Source organism: Lates calcarifer, linkage group LG11 (assembly GCF_001640805.2).
Source record: "Lates calcarifer isolate ASB-BC8 linkage group LG11, TLL_Latcal_v3, whole genome shotgun sequence".
In the NCBI taxonomy this organism is placed as follows: Eukaryota; Metazoa; Chordata; class Actinopteri; family Centropomidae; genus Lates; species Lates calcarifer.
Window position 1 is genome coordinate 1279749 of NC_066843.1, and position 17288 is coordinate 1297036.

General features: G+C 42.1%; 1 protein-coding gene across 5 annotated transcripts in view; it reads right to left on the bottom strand.

Moving 5' to 3' along the window:
* Positions 1-17288, bottom strand: part of gas7a (growth arrest-specific 7a) — a 43568-nt gene that overhangs the window by 16084 nt on the left and 10196 nt on the right. For 2 of the 5 annotated variants that reach the window (XM_018661522.2, XM_051073806.1), the window contains exons 2-5: positions 13165-13288; positions 8791-8868; positions 5765-5841; positions 3122-3184 (exon numbers count right to left, since the gene is read on the bottom strand). In XM_018661522.2, the coding sequence (XP_018517038.2) occupies positions 3122-3184; positions 5765-5841; positions 8791-8868; positions 13165-13210 (264 nt within the window). In that variant the 5' untranslated portion in view covers positions 13211-13288. Of the gene's footprint in view, positions 1-867; positions 1037-3121; positions 3784-4308; positions 4757-5764; positions 5842-8790; positions 8869-13164; positions 13289-17288 lie in introns of those variants that run through there. The other 3 variants (XM_018661524.2, XM_018661523.2, XM_051073807.1) reach the window with 3 other exon arrangements.

Below are 17288 nucleotides of genomic sequence, written 5' to 3' on the forward strand. Positions count from 1 at the left end.
GGATTTAGGCTTCAAACATCAGAACAGTGGTGTTCATCTGTGAAGATTATCTGATCAACTAAACCTGAAGGATCAGAAACTTTAGTTGGTCACAGTTTATTTGCTGGAATAATCCAAAACAAAATGAAAAATCCCCCTTGGCTTTTTGTGGAGGGAACCAGGCTGATGCTAACCTAAGGGTTGGACAACAAAAATACATCATCCCTCCACCACTCTACATGGCTGGACCCTCTTTGTGGTCCACTTACTTTAATGCACAACATCTCAGTCACTGCATTACTTTGTAATTCACCATGATACGGGTGTATTTTTACATAAAACACTGAGAATAAAAAGCTGAAGTTCCAGCGAACACTTGACGTTGACCTCTTCATTCTCTGCACTGCCATCACAGCACTTCATCTGAGCAGCTTCCAATAAACAACTTCAAAAACAGATGAGTAATACTCTTTCCTCTGTTACATAATCCAGAAGAAACACTGATATGGCTACTTGCCAAACGGGCAACACCGATACAACAGAGAACAACCACAACACGATTGGCGATCTGCATAAACAAGAGATACATTAACTCGCTCTTTAACAGTTTGTAATCTAAAGGAGCAGCAGCGGGGTGATTTACTCCTCGTTTCGACCAGTCACTTTGTTCATTTTCTGCCTCAGAGATCATACTGATTGTCATGGGCACCAGATTTTCCATTACACCGGCTCCACATTTATCATGACTGTTGTTTATCTGCCTCTCACATCCGCACAGAAAATGAGACCATTTATCTACAGGAAGGCTGTCTGGCTAACTTACTTCTCCTTTATGGCTGCTTTAGCGAGGTACTCCAGGGCTGGGGATAAAATATTAATACAGATTACCTTCATGACACAGCATGTAATAAATCCTTCTGAGGGATCTGAGGCCGCTCTGGGGATGTTTGAAGTCCGGCCGTTTGGATGTCGTGGGATGTTACAGCAGGCTGTGTTGCCATATTGCGTCCTCGCATGTTTCAGTTTAGCACAAAACAAAGCTGCGAGCAACATATAACGGGGGCTGATTTGTCAGGAGAATTGGGACATTTTGTCCTCACTCAGGATTCATAAATGTGCACTCTCATGAGGGTTTTGAATCCAGGCTGCGGGGCTGTGCTTGTTTCATTACACATTTTAATGTTTTTATTTATTTTTTCGCCCCCTCTTTGCTGAATGCAGGGGAAAAAAATCATGACACAGTGAAAGAACAAATGGCCCATGAGAGACATAAAAAATAATGGTTTGGCAGTGAAACAAATAAGTGAAACACTTCCTCTCTGTCTTCTACATCCATCTCTGAGCAGCATATTTCAGCAAATGAGACTGTAGGATGCTCTGCTGCTGTTGCTAAGCGACAAATTACTTTTGCTGTAAAAGACCCCCCCCCCCTACACACACACACACACACACACACCACCACCCCCACCCCCTCCCATCCACCCATACATACACACACCTTCCCATAACAAAACAATCTCAGACTTCCTCTCTATCACCTTTTCCTCCCTTCTCTTCTTCTTCGCTGGCCAATCAAAGCGCCCCGTTCGAGTCCCGCCAACGAAGCCAGATGACACTCTTTAACGAGCCCCCCCCCCCCCCGAGTGCCTACGTTGAGCGCACGCAGCATAGCAACAAGTCAAACTGGATGAATGTTTAATAAACAAAACAAAACATTTGGTCTGATTTTGGCTGAAGGTGAAAACAAGGTTACACATCAGCTCCGTAAAATCTGACGCGTGGAGCCTCGGCGTCCTGCGAGGGGTCTGTTTCGCCAACGGCCATGGATGTGTGCGTCTCCATGACAACTGTGGTGGGGTTGTGTAACGTGAGGTGCACCACGGCGAACAAAAAGACACCTTTTGTGGACTGACGTCACCCAGCCACAACTGCAGATTTAATCACTATCACCCGTAATTTTTTTTTTTTCCCTCAGCTTCATTTTGCTGCAGCAGGAAAATTGAATATGAATGATTCTTGTTTACACTGCTGCACATTTCCACACATCAGGACTCATCTGGAGATGTGAAATTGTGTTGAAATACAGCAGAAAACCTGCTCTCATGCCTCAGATCTACATCAGAATTCACTGGAGCCAAAGCACAGCGTGTCAACAAGAAGGCCGTGCAATAAAAAAGAGGAAGAAATCATCTTTTTTTTTAATGTCTTCACTGAATATCTGAATGGCTCTACCCTCTCCACAACCACCACCTTCTCCTATGCCAGTGTTTTCCATTTCAACACCCATTAATCAGTGCTATTGCTTTTGTCACCATGGAAACTGGACTTGCTGCATCTCTCGCAAAAGGTCTGGTTGGGATTTTTCTTTTTTCCTTTTCCCCCCGACAATAGCCAGGCTTGACGGCTCCCGTGGCTGCAGCAGGTCAGTGAGCGCAAAAAATCAGCTCCCAGAGAGACACAAAAACCCCACCACCTCCACCTTCCTCCTCCTCCTCCTCCTCCTCCAACAGTCATCATTATGGACTAAACTTACATAACCACAGCTACTGTCTGGGCATCTTGAGACAAAGATACTGTACACTTTACTGGGCGAGGAGCGGGTTTAATTCCTCCTCATCACAGACCGACACCGGGGGAGTTCGCAGATTAAAATCCGACTACGACTTCTTCAGTGCTCACTTCCCGAATGCTGCTGCTGCTGGATGACAAACAGCAGTGCTGTGTGACCCAGCACTGCCCTGCAAATTACATGTGAAAAGAAAAGAAACCACACTGACCAACAACTCGATGACAAAAAAAGGCGATGCTAAAAATACCAACACCAGTCTGCAGGCAACTAAATCAGCTCCCTACTTTTTTGGTGCGCTTTCAGTAACGCTTTAAATTTATCTTTCACGATGCTATGAGTCGAGACGAGTCAAGTCAGCGAGCGCAAAAACTCCTGTGCAGCTGCTTCTTCATTCAGACTAATCCAATATGCAGGGAAACCCCTTGTTACTCCTGCAAACAATGTCAACAGATGACAGGAAACTGATGTGAACTTGTTTTAAGGAGCAGACAGGAGCAGATGGGAGAAGCTGAAGAAGAAGAAGAAGAAGGAGAAGAAGAAGAGAGGAGGAGGGTTAAGTTCCCGGGTACTCACGGTGATCTTGGTCTCCTTGACCTCCTTGATCTGCCTCTTGGCCGGGGAGACGGAGCCGGGGGGCTGCGGGGCGAGACAGGAGGGATCATCAAAACTCTCCTCAGTGTCGAAGCTGGCTTCCATCATCATCCCTCTCACCTCCTCCTGCTTCTCTATTCTGGGAAAGCCTCTCTCTCTCTCTCTCTCTCTCTCTCTCCTCTTTCTCTCTCACCCTCCACGCACCGAGGCTGCCTTCAGTCTCACAAGCTACAGAGTGAGTGGAGAGGAGTCGCGTTGCAGGGGGAGGGGAGGAGGGGTGGGGGGAGGTAGCGTCAGGGGTGAGGAGGAGGAGGAGGGGGGTTGCACGGGAGCGTGACGAAGTCTAGCCTCCGGTTAAGCTGCTGTCACACGAGTTTTAAGATTGAAGGCTGCGAGGAGATGGATGCTGCCTGTGAGGAGGAGGAGGGGGGTGGGGGTGGGGGGCTTTTGCATACTCACCCCTCCACATCACCCCTCACCCCTCAACCCAATGCAGAGAGACAGAGGGAGAGAGAGAGACCACTGAGTCAGATCATGGATGAAGATGCTGGAGCGTAAAGGCGAGAATGTGAAGGAAAAAAGAGAGTTATGAGACTAAGAAGAGGAGGAGAAGGGTGAGGAGGTGAGGAAGGAGGAGGAGGGGGGTTTATTTACATGATCCTTGCCACACCTCCCTCCCCAGAGAGCCTGATAGTGAAGGAGGAGGGAGGAGGAGGAGGAGGAGGCAGCGGGAGCAGTGGTGTGGGGGTTGGTTTGATGGAAATGGCTGAATGATGATCTTTAAGAGACTAATTACGATGGGGAGGAAGGAGGAGAGGAAGGGGGGAGGAGGGAGAGAGAGAATAGGAGGGAAATCAGGCAGCCAATGAGATGCAGCGTCTCTGATTGTGTGTTGGAAGACGGGGTTAAAAAAGGCGCGCTGAGGAGCCAAAATTCAGGGACTTTATGCTGAAATATTAGCAAGTATTTACATGCGTTCGGTGTTTGTTCACGCAAAGTAGCGGCGGCTACGGCATTATCGTCTCTCTGGTACGACGATGATTCACCCGATTTGTCAAACACCAGAGTGGAAGCAGCTCTCTCTGTTCACACCTTCCCCAATCTACCTGCACTGGCCTGACATTGCCATCGCAGCCTGAACAAACCTCTACATCCACCCACATCCTCACCTTCGCTGTGCAGAACATGGCGGAGGGCAGATCCGACCACCACAGAACCACGATCCAGGTTTTTTTTTGCCCTGTGATCCGTGGCCCCCACCAATACTTCCCAGCGATCCCACAGCTTGAGCTTCAACTGTCTTGGCTGGCCTTCTTTTCCTAAAAAAAACTGACAAACTCTGACATGTGGAGTCCAAAATCTCAGCCGCCCATATGGCCCGAGTGTCTGTCCATCTATACTCTCCAGTGTGATCATGACACGGTATGCCCTCATCTGACTCGCAATTAGTCACGTGGGTTGGCATGTAAGCGATGTTGGCCCAGGTTCATCGGAGCAGCGGGAGCGGCTCTGCCTTCGGTGGGCAGAGCTCGGCAGCTTTATCTCATGGAAATACTGAGAACTGAGCTTATAGGGGAGAATATGACGATGATCAGGGCTTCAAATAGATCTAAATCTATCAATGATTCTCTTGATTTAATTTTTATTTCTGTAAAATGAAAGCTGGATTGCAAGTTCCCTCCAAGGTGACATCTTGAAATTGTTTGTTTTTGTTTACCGCTTGGAAATCCAAAGATTTAAAATACGGAAGAAAAGCAGCAAATCCTCAAATCTGAGAGGCTAGAAACTGGGAATGTCCATTTATTTGCTTGATACCTCATCAGTTATCAGAGTTGTTGTCGATTGGGGATGTCCACCAAGGACGACATATGTTTGCGTTCAAGTGATCAGCATGGTAGGAATTATAAGAAAGGAGGAAGTGACGCGATGTTGTTATATAGCAACAAAGACCACAGAGGTTGGAGGTCTGGTTGGATGGATGGGTAAACCAAACATCAGATTTTTAACATGAGAGAATTACTATTGGAATTTTACGTGAATTTATGGAAATTAATGGGAATTAACTAGAAATTTGAGGTGATTTATACAAACTGTATCATATATAAACACAAACATTGCAAAGTAATCCAAATTTTAAAAATAAAATTTTTGACTCTTTGGTTTATTTGTGAGTAGACTTTTCCTATTTCCAGTTCATTCTCGTTAATTCCCATGGACAGTTAGCAACCCTTGCTGAAACTTGCTATAAAGCTCTGTGAAGCCGAGGAGCTGGAGATTCAGCTGATAATTCTCTGTAAGTTCATCACTAAAGCCAGTGTATTTTATTTAAGTGATGTGTAAAAACTTTTAAAGGCACTGGCAAAAAGATATCAACCTGTCATTGATCGCATTAGAGCATAAAACTCTTCCATGTGTCGCTCTAAAGGGCAAACAACAGATTCTGTTGTCCAATCTGAAGGACTTGCTGGTCGATCAACAAATGAATAAATCAATTCTGTGTATCAACTCTGCATTAAACCACGAAGGGAAACAGCTGCTGAATAACAGCTTCATCAATATGTGAGGCCTCTTATGTTTGACAATTTGCACTGTTAATTAGACTCTTCAATGACTTACAGCACACACCTGTTTTGGTTTCCTCAGAGCAACGTCCGTGGTCTCTGTGGGCTGACTGGTCTTTGTGCTGACGTGGCATCCATTAGCTGAAGACAAACAGATCATAAACCACATGTTATTGATGAAAGTGACAGCTGGATTCTTACTGTTGTTCAGTAACTTGATAATAATGAGCAGATGGGGAGCCAGCATTCGGCAATTCAACTCAATTACAACAGAAAGGTCATCTTGTACTGAGATTTTGATATATGACATCCTAATACTGAGGTGTCAAGACTGCGGTTTATCTTTTTCAGAGTAGACCTACTCCAAAACAATCACCATTTCACTCCAGTTTTTGTTCATTTATAGGTCTTTGAAGGCAACCCTGGCCATTTTTTAGTACTGAATTGGTCTTATTTCAGGTGGACATCCTCTTTTCAGATCCATTTATAAACACATATTGAATGAATGTCCTTAATGAGAAAGGCCCTGGGGAGTTCACAGCTCTGTAGTAACGCCGCTGGTTTCATCCTGCGTGCCCTTAATGGTTCTTCATCGCCTCTGATTCATGAGCTGTCCGCTCGCTGCACATCAACTTGGCCCGTCTCCAGCTGAAGGTAAAACACGTGAGCCCGGCAGAGTCCGACCCCTGAGGCCTCGCATCACAGCCGTGGACGCTGGTCAGAGCTGGACCAGACCCGCCTGCAGGAAAACGGAGGTGACTCCAAAAATAGAGATGGCGGTCACTTTGCTTAAAGGGGCAATAAGAAATCTGCGACCTTCATTGACCTCTCTTAGCGAACAGTAAAATTTAACATCCAAAGGTCTCTGGCACACACACTGTGATCCATCAAAAACAGATCTAATATTTCACCTATGAAGGCTACTGGAATAATGACTGTACTTTGTCTTTGGCTTTATGATGAAAATTACGCATTTCAGTCTTCACAGATGTGTCCAACTCGCTTGTGGCCTAAGAACAGTTAAATAAATCATCCTGAGAGATACTAATCTCACGTCTGCACCTTAAAGAGTAACCCTGATCCTGGTCCCAGTCTGTCTATCTGTCCGAGAAATCAGTTGTGTTGGACAAAATGGCAGATCACAAAAAAAGACTCATTAACAGTAAGTGGGGTATGCATTACTTGCTGTTTTTCGGCCTGAATCCCCTCCTCCTGATCAAAGTTAGCAAAGAGATGATTATCTGTTGGTTCTAAAGATGATCTTGTCAGATTTTCCTGAGGTGTGAGGTGTGTTCAGAGTGATTTTACCCTCCCTGATCTGCTCTGAAGATGATCGATGTTCAATACTTATGATCAGGAATCCGGTTGTGTGGGGGGAAACACTGAGGAAAGCCGAGCACACGCTATGTGGACTGTCACATAGAACGGAACAATAGCCACCATGTCGTCCACCATGTTTGTTTACTCTAAAGTCGTCAGATTTGAAGTTTTGAGAGTCCAGACTCCGGTTGTTGCTGGTAAATCTGTTAGTGTGTGGTGTGGCTGTGTTGGTCTTCTCATCGCTCAACCACAGCCACGAAAAGGCCGGGTGGTGAGGGCGGTGCAGGAACCCCATCTCCAGGTGGCTGTGGTATATCATTATCATTATTATTACACTCTGCACCAGACAGCACTGTGAAAGATTTAGAGTGCAACAGAAAGTAGCAGTGGTAGAAATATGACCTTTACTACTTGTAAGCTGGTGTTATAGTGTTGTTAGTGGCAGATTTGTGGGACGAGTGTGGGGGCGCGTATCAAGGTTCAAACACATATTTTATATTTGTGTAAGTGTACAAGCTAAGGACATTTTGTTAACAGAAACAGATGCACAGCTCCTGTTTGCCAAGAAATAGTTCCAGCATTTAACCACATATCGCCTTTTTTTTTTTACTCTTGACTGTATTTTTGTACTAAACACATACAGGGGACATGATTTGCCTTTCTATTTCACTTTTGGAGAGATAAAAAAATATGCATGTTCCCCAAAATGCCGAAGCAAATCATGACTGAGTTTCTACCTCAGAAATATAGTTTCCAGATCTGTGGATTACCCCCTCAATGACCAGTGACACGATTTCAGTATATGGCCAAATACTAACCATCTATAGCAATGAACCAGGCAAATAAATAAATACATTTTAAGAATTTGTCATTTTCTTATTCTTATTGTTCTGTGTATTTTGTTTGTGTTCATGCATATATGTGTCCATGATGTGAAGGCATGTGCTCAGCAGTTCAGCCTTCTCGCTTCTTCTTCCATTCGGATGCTGCGTCATTATTTCTTTTTCTCTCTCTCTCTTTGGCCCAGTCAAATCCCCAGTTTCCTGTCCAGAGGCTCAGATCCGAACCTGGCCTTCATTAAACTTCTTTCTCTCTGAGGGAGGATCACACACTTGTCTGGTTGAACACTGACAAACCCCCCTGCAGCTGACTGCCTCCTCCTCTAAGTGTGTTTAGGCCACATGCCAGCAGAAAGAAGAAAACCATCTGTTATCCGCTAAGATGTTGTTAGTGAGGATGCTGGCAGCGACGAAACATAACGAGCCGCTCATTAAGAAAATGTAGGATTTCCTCCAGTAAGTGCTACCTGAGGTTCATGACGATGTAGGGCACAGCAGAGTAACGTATCACAAGGGATAAGTCCAAAGGAAAATGGGAAAATGTTAGTAAGTCTCTAGGAAACACGGTGTGATCTCCTGTATTTGGAGCGATTGCTATAATAAGCAGATTACTGCTGATGACGAATGATTGCTGGAAAAATGTTGAGACATTAAGTCATGGCCTGTAGCTCCCAATGGAAACAAGCATCATAAAAAGAGCAATTTACCCAATGAATACAGAAATTATACTCATTATCAGCTCCCTGCCTATTCTCTTAACACTAATCTTTGTCATTCTCAACCTTTAAAACCTCTATTAAACTCCTTTTCTCGTTTCTTCAACCCCCGTTTTCAGCCTTCCTGCCCGTGTTTTGTTTTCTACATGTTGCTGCCTTTAGAAACTGTGTCAAAAAAACATGGAAGGCTGAGAAGATAACGGCTCAGTTTTTACCATATGGTGAGGAGTTTTGTCGTGCCAGCGGTCTCTGTGGGGCCTCGGCCGACAAGGAGGGATGCCGCCATGTTGTTTCTGGAACGATACAAATAACAGGAAGGACGACAGCTTAAAAAAAAAAAAACAGCTTCACAGAACATCAGCTCCTTCACAACAGCATTGATATTTATTTGGACAGACTTCAGCTCTACTTTTGATGAGCAGCAGGTTTTATATGTTCACTCCCATTATGTCCAATTTTCCACTTGAACACAGGAAGTATAAAAAATGTAAAGAGCAGAGTGAAAGGCACTTTACATTCATGCTCCTCAGGGGATAAACCTTTTCCCTTCTGGACACTCGGTGACATTTTTCTATCTCCAAACTCAAGTCAAAATGTCATTAAATTCAGTCAAAATCTAACTGGTTGAACGCGATGAAATTTTCTGCTCATTCATGTTCCTCAGAGGATAAACCCTTTCCCTTCTTAACGATCAATGAGATTTTTCTAGCGCTACACTCAGATCAACATCATTACCTTATGTCAAAACCAAACATTTTCTAACAAAATTTTGCTCTGCACATTCATGCTCCTCAGGGGATAAACCCTTTCCATTTTGGACACTCAATGAGATTTTCTATTTCCAGACTCAGGTCAATATGGCATTAAATGATGTCAAAATCTAACTGGTTGGTTATGATGAAATGTTTTGCTCTGCAACCTCATGCTCCACAGGGGTTAAACCTCCGTTAAATAATAGTATTTTTTTTTCTTCAACCAAAACCTTTCATTTTGTGGCTGCCACGAGCAGACAATACAAACTCCCTGGGCTTCATGTAGCGTTATTTTCCTTGTTGTATTCTTCTTGCCATTTCAGCACAAGGAATCCTTACATTTTCCTCAGGCTTTTTAAATATCATCTAGTAAGAGTAAACAAAAACTTTGTAACCTTGTTATTGGAACAGTCATAAGAAAAGTGACTTCAAGGTAAGGACAATGTGTGAACTATAAAATGTGTTTTCCGAAAAACAAAAGATTCTTCTTGTGCATGTATGTAAACCTTTTGGAGGACAAAAAAAAACCACTCTTCTGGATAATTTCCAACTTGCCTCCTGTATTTTAGTCGTCAGTCACACAAATAATCTCGAATCATTCCACTCTGTAGAGCAGGAAGTCCTCTGCGCTGTGATAGCTGTGGGTGAATCAGTGTTACTCCGTCACGCTGTGGGTCCTTAAGTGCAATGAAGCTGCTTCTTCTAACAGAAATATTGGAGCGTGTGTGAGCAGACATGTTTTGGCAGCTCTGTCACTGCAGTGGCAAAAGCTCAAATCCAAATATGTGTGGACAGAAAGCAGAAATCCACGATAATCTGTTAATGTGAAGATTTTAATTAAGTCACTGAACATAACTACTGCATTACTGTGATCCTGTTGTGTTACACATTTAAGTTTTTCTTGATGAACTGTACAACAAACACACCTACACATTTTCTGTCATAAATACAGTTGTTTGAGCTGATCCAACATTTTCTCCCTAAACTTACAAAGCTATGCAGCTAAATTGCTACAGCAAATACATTTTGTGCAAAATATATTAGCGACAAGATTACATTTTATTCATAAATGTAATAAGGATATGTTGCTAATTTACATTGATACTGGATGTATCAGTAAAATACTCACAGATGACGTATTTGTTTGCCACCCAAATATCTGATCCTGCAGTACAATATCCATTTGTAGTAATGACAGCATTGCTAAATATTTTTATGGTTACGTGGTTACGCTCAGAGAAAGATCGTAATGATAATCGTGATAATGATAGCCTAATAAAACAATATGTCAAGCCTGAGGCTGTTAGTTAGCTTGATAAGGTTGAGTCGTTTTGATTAAGCAAATGCTAACCATTAGTTTGGGAGTCTAATGTTACCTAGCTTATTCCAAATTCCTTGTGCAGGGCTCTGGGGATATTTGTTACCATTTTGCCAATGATTACAACATAAGCTAGGCTTCTCAGCCAAATTAACATTAATGTTAGCTCCTGATGGTTCCGTTTTCTTTGTGCTACGCTAATATTAGGAGGGCTCCAGTGTGAAAAAGCCTTATTTCTGTCAAAACCAAGACGTAATTAACCAATTTGCTTTTGGATCATGAGACTAATTCATGAGACAATGGAGTAGACATTTAGCTAAAACGGACCCATGTTACTTATGATATAGCTAATTGGACTGGATAAATGCGTACTACAGTAGCGTAGCATATGTCTCTTGAAAAGGGGCCAGTGTCCAAGCTCAATGAAAACAGAAGATATTGAATTGAAATCACCTTGTGACAGTTTTTCCATCTAGATTATCAGTAGTTTTAACCTTTTAACTCTTGGGCCACTGCTGCCAGAGTTCTGTAGGACCCTAAATATGAATAATACCGAAAGAACGAGAATTTGTATAAAAGTAATTTGTACAGAAAACCCCCTGTACCCTGTTGTACAGTTGGTTTGTCAGCTTTCTTCAGCCTGACTAATCTGCCTCTTATATCAGTTGCTACTTATTTCTGCCAAATTATAACAGATGTCATCATACACAGTGACATTTTTCAAGCCTCGTTTCCTCCTTGTAGTTCTTTCTCATCGTTACTAATCCCTCTGTCATATTTACCACTCCAGGGGGATTAAGTGAAATGATTTCAACTGATCCTCATTTGTGCACCTCCTTCATTAAACGACACAGGCTGTAAACAACAAGCAGCTTTTTAATAAACACAGTTAACGCACTCTGGCATTAATATGACACACACACACACACGGCCTCAACAGCAGCTTTTCAAAGTGCCAAATTCAGACATGAAACAACAACAAATTGAGACGAAATAAAAAGTGACTGCTCAGGCATATGGTTTCTGAATATAAAAATAGCTTTTGGGTGATTTTATTTATTTATTTTTTTGCTGCTCAGTGTGTGTCTGCTTTGAGCCAAAGTGCAATTACTGCCAGGTTTGTTGTTGATGCAGCCTTGGTTTGTCCCATGGGAGCCTGTCCCATCCCTCTGGATTCCTTCCCAAATGAGGTGTAAAAAACACAGACATACACACAGATACACACTGAAGCAGATGTTTGTGAAGGGTTGCCTGCCTTTGAGCCTCTGCATTAATGTAACTCTGTGGCCTCTTGTTACGTGGCAGTGTATTAAAGGAGGAGACAAACAACAGAAACATCCCTCCACCTCCGAATCTGCAGATCTCACGGCCGAGATACTGGCTGTGCCGATCGGCCTCAAGTGCCACACGTTTAAGATAATCAGATTAAAGTGGATCGAATCTGCAGGCCTGTCTCCACATGAATGGACCGCTGAGACACGATGATGGCGAGGAATGATAATGAGTCCTTGTAGCTCACAGTGTTAAGGTAGTGGGAGTTGAATGCCACCGTATCTAAACTGAACCTCACAAGGAGGTGACACTCAGTACATGCAGTAATATCTGACTAAAGCTTGTTGATTTCTAACATCATTAAAATGTTATGTAACAGTAGAAAGGTGGATTGGGGTTGTTGGTCTTAATGTGTCCTGTTGAAATCTCACTAAAGACAGAGAGGATTATTGGTTATTGGCAACTGATTATTATTCCTGTACAGGGGACATTTACATAAAGATAAAACTTTCTCAACTCTGAAAGTTATAAAATTTCAGAAAATGCAAAAGGACAAGAAGAGATTAGATTAGAAAAGGACGTCAGATTAGAAAAATTGCATTTGCAGCACAAATACTTTGCTATGGGAGCCAATTTCAACCAACAAAATTGAAAATCCTGAAAATCCCTATGGCAGAAAATAGACTGCTAAAGAAAGTGTGTTCTTCCTCAATTAAATAATTATAGTCCAACAACAACCAAACAAATTAACAAACCAAAGCTACAGTGCAATCGCAACTGAGTCTGTTAGATACAATACCAACAAAGCTATCAGTCATATCAAATGTCAATAAAATGTGTTATTTAGTGCAGACAATTTTCCCAAAACTTTGTCTCACTCTTCAGTTTAGCTTCGATTTTTACGACAGCTCTGTTAGATTTTAATGGTGCCTCCTGCTAGTTGCTGCCATGTAGTGAAAATCATTATATTGCTTCAAGATGAACTACACAACCTCACTGATTCGAATGTATTGATTTAAGTCCATGAGATAAGCAAAATTCTTAGCGATCAATAAAAGATTGATCAACTATGCCCATCCCTAATGAAAACCTTATTTCACATATCTTCAGTTTGTATGTCCAACTACGTTTATATTTGAGCCAGAACCAGAACCAGAATCCACCAACATCCCCCGACAATCCAACTTTCCAGTGTGGATTCAGCTGATTTGCAGGTGTTTTTCTTTGTTTTCAGGTGTGGCTCTTACCTTTACTGCAGCTGTTGACATAATACCTCTGTCCCTCAGGTGACATGTAGCTCCTCCATCCCTGGGGAAGAGGCCGACTGTCAGTCTCCTCTCTGGGTGCGGCAGAGCTCGCGACCACCGACTTCTGTTGCAAAAACAAACAATAATTTCACCATTTTAACTTCCACATAAACCGAGTGTTTCCTCCTCGTAAAATATTATCATAAATTATTCAAACTGGGGCTTGAAACCTGCAGGGGATGCACAACATAACAGCTTACGATAACACACAATGCAACACAAAAGCCCTGAAATCGATGCTATTCTTGCATTACAGGAGAAAATCCAGCTACTTATTCACACAATATTTGTAATTAAATCAAGTTACAAAGTGCTGCTGATTTCCTGGACGCTGCAGGAATCTGTTCTAATCAGAAAAAGCTTCATTTTGTTGATTAATCCAGGACATGTGCAGCTGTATCCATGGATTTTGGTATAATGTTCCCTACATAATGTGGCCATTAACTATAGTGGATCCTGTGGGCTGTGAAAATGGATAGTTTAATTCATCCTGAGAAGGGGAACACTGAGTAAAAAAAGTGTATAATGTGAAGCTGCTTCTGCTTCATTAAAGTTTATGTAGAAGTACAACATTTCTACAAGCTTGCATATACAGCAGATGTAAATGTAGGAGTCGTGACAGCCTCTGCAATAACTGATGGTTATTATTATCCAATTCCCACATTGCTTTTCAGCACTTCTCACTTGCTAAATAATAGTGTTATTCATATGGTGAAATATGATCCCCCAACTGGATAAATAATAATAAAGGCTTGCTTCACCTTATCAGCAGTCCCCAGAAGCCTCCACCACCATGAAGCCATTGTGTTCAGGCTGCACTCTGAGTACACTGGGCCAGAAATTACTGCAGTGTGCTTTTACAAGGGAAAAGTCGTTTTTAATCTGCAGGGATCGCCGGCTGGCTGTTCATTTTCAGACGCAGTGGTGCGTGGCCCGTTCAGATCTGTCAGCTGAATCTGACAGAGGGACTGTTGAACTTCAGGACGGTGCTCTCCAATCAGACATCTGAGGGGGAGGTGGGCGAACGCGATCCGACAGATATATAAATGGGGAGATTATTAGCGCGAATGATAAAGAAGTCATATCGTGTTCTTTTGCTTGCATGGGCAGCAGGGGCAGAGTGGGTGGATGAAGCCTGATGTGTAACATTAAAGGGACTCATTGGATCTTTTCTATCTCTGCTCCTCGTTTAGGTTTGCTGTGAGACCAGCAGATAGCTTCGGCTGTGGTTTGCGGCAGTATTATAGCTGCTGCACAGAAAAGACAAGCGGTGTACTCTCTTAACAGTTATCACTGACCCATCCACTGTAAGGTCGACCCATCTTTTTTATGCTTCACATTATGGTGGGAAACAAATGTGCAACCTACAGACAGGTGACAAATTAAAGGAAAAACCTGGCTCCAGGCTTACTGACACACTTTATGTTTCAATCAGGACATTATTTACAGAATCTAAAGAAGTTCTAGGAGTCCCTTATGAGGCTCTAATGGATATTTAGGACGTTCTGAGGATTGCTTAGGCTGTTTTAGTGGTTCTAGAGGTCCTTTAGGTCATTCAAGGGTTCTTTAGAGGATTTAACTGGTCATACCAATGGTTTTAGTTGTCATTAAGAAGGTTCTAGTGGTTCTTTTGGAAGTTATGAAGGTCCTTTAAGAAGGTGTAGAGATTCTAAAGGTCCTCTAAGAGTTTCTAAGGGTTTTAATGGTCATTGAGAAAGTTCTACAAGTAGTTGTGGAAGTTTTAGTGGTCAATGACAAGGTTCTAGATGTGCTTTAGAAGGTTCAAGGGGAAGTCAGGAGGCTGTGGTGATCATTGAGGAGGGTCTACAGGTAATCTAGGAGTTTCTAGGGGTCTTTCAGAGATTTTATTGGTCCTTTTAGAGGTCCTAAAAGTCCTTCAGAACTTTTCTAGTGGGCTTTGTAGAGGTTGTAGGTGTCTTCTGGAGGTTGAAGTGGTCCTTTACAAGATCCTAGTGAGCCTTTACGGGATTTTATTATGTTATGTTTGGGCAACTTGAACCCCTTTGACAAGGTCAAAAGAAACATGTGGTCATGGTCAGTGTCAACAACTAGCTCAAGACTGGATGCAAACATGTCCCTTTGAGTCCATCCTCATCACCTCACCCTTATTTTTTACTGGGATTATGCGAATGACAAACTATTTCCTGTATTGGTGACAAAGTTCCTACTGGACATTATAAAAACCTCTCAAAGTATCTAAATGTCATTTGCAGGGAAAGGTTAAAATTTAAATTCACTAAAAAGAAAGAAAGAAAAAAAAGGCATGCATATATCTTTTCGTCATCACACAAGCAAGCAGAATCAAAGAATTCCCACATTGTTACTGAATGATCCAAAGGTTTAAAGATAAACCCTTTATCATGAGATTTTTATCATCACCCACTGATCTCCTTTTCGTAACGATTTCACACGTCCTCTGGCTGGCAAGGAGAAGTGCAGCCCAGTGGTATCTGAGCCTTTATAGAAACTTTTAAAAAAAGAAAAGAAAAAAAAAAAACAGATCTGTAAGATATCCCTGCCAAATCCCACAATCCTCTGGGGTGCTGCTCTCAATGTAACCCTGAAACCAGGATCTCCACTCCCTTCGTGTTAGCTCACTTTTCTCTGAATAGGAAGAAACTAACAAGACAGACTGTGTCAGACTCCTGCAGAAGGGAAGATGCCTCTCGCTGCTTTACTGAGCTTCTGTTGGTTCATGAGGACTGACAGGGAGAAGAAAGAAAGCATTCAGACCCCTTTCTACCTGGAAAATGAGATTAATAAACTTCAGCCTTCTTATGGTGGTGTAGGAGGGGAGCTGATGTTTACATTTCTGTGCTTTTGATTACCATTTCAGCAGTGTATTTGGGAGGGTATATCATTTATAACTCCTCACTTAAGCTCATTTTATACCTGAAAAAGAAAACAGGCATAGTGCAGACAGCAGTAGATACTGTGGTGAGACTTTAGCTAGACAATAATGAGAAATATAAGTTAGAAATAGGACATCTCATCACAAAAAAAGGATAAAGTTTTTAGTTTTTCATTATCATAAATCTATTTCGGAATTGCTCATCTGAATGCACTGTGTAAGCAAACTTGAATTATCAAAAGGAAAAAGCTTGTGTGTGTAATTTTAGATGAGCTCTGACAAAAGCTAAAAGCACAATTTTTCACATGGTTTGTTTCTGTGCCCCGAAGCAGCTGCTGAGTTTCAAACAGCAGCAATTATGAAAAACAAGAGGAAGCCTTAGAGAGGAATGTACAGTCACTCCACACAGGACGCTAAAAAAAAGAGGTAGAAGAAGCAGGGCATGGAAAAAGCAAAGAGCTCTTTATTCTCTCAGAGGCTAAATGAGCATATAGTAATGCATTAGTCGGCCTGATGGCAGATTTTTGTCCCTGCAAGGGAGGCAGAGCTTTGGTCAGGATGGAAATGAGAAGATGTTGCACCAAGTCTGTCAGCAGAGAAATATTTGGCATCTTTGAACTAAGTGTTTGAAACACTTTGAGAGTCGCAGTGTGTGACTGAAGATGTTATATTTGAGGAGAAAAACATGGACATGGATTGAGATGAAGAGACCAATCAAATGCTAAGGGCTGACAGCATTTTTAAAAATGAAAAAAGATGCATAAACACTGACTCCCCTAGAAGTTTGAAAAATCTATTTACTCCCCAAAACTAATAAGATTTGTTCACATGGTAGTTTATGGTGGATTATGAGAGAAATCAGTTTTTTTTTCATTTAAACTTTTTAGTTAAAAATACCAGCAGAAAATATTTGGCTGTTCATTTTGTTTCCTGCTCCTTCAGGTACAATTCTACATGTGAACTATATCATTTGCTCACAAAAAACTACTTCATCTGCTTCAACAAGAAATAAGAACAGTACAGATGGAACAATTTCCGATTTTTTTGCCAACTGCAATAAAAAAAATACTCACAATAAGTTGATCCTGGTGAATTTCCATCATCTGAATAATCGTGATTGGGGACAATTGTGTATATCCTCACGAGTGACTTAAAAAAATATGTCTAGCTTGCCAACATACAGTCCTGTATT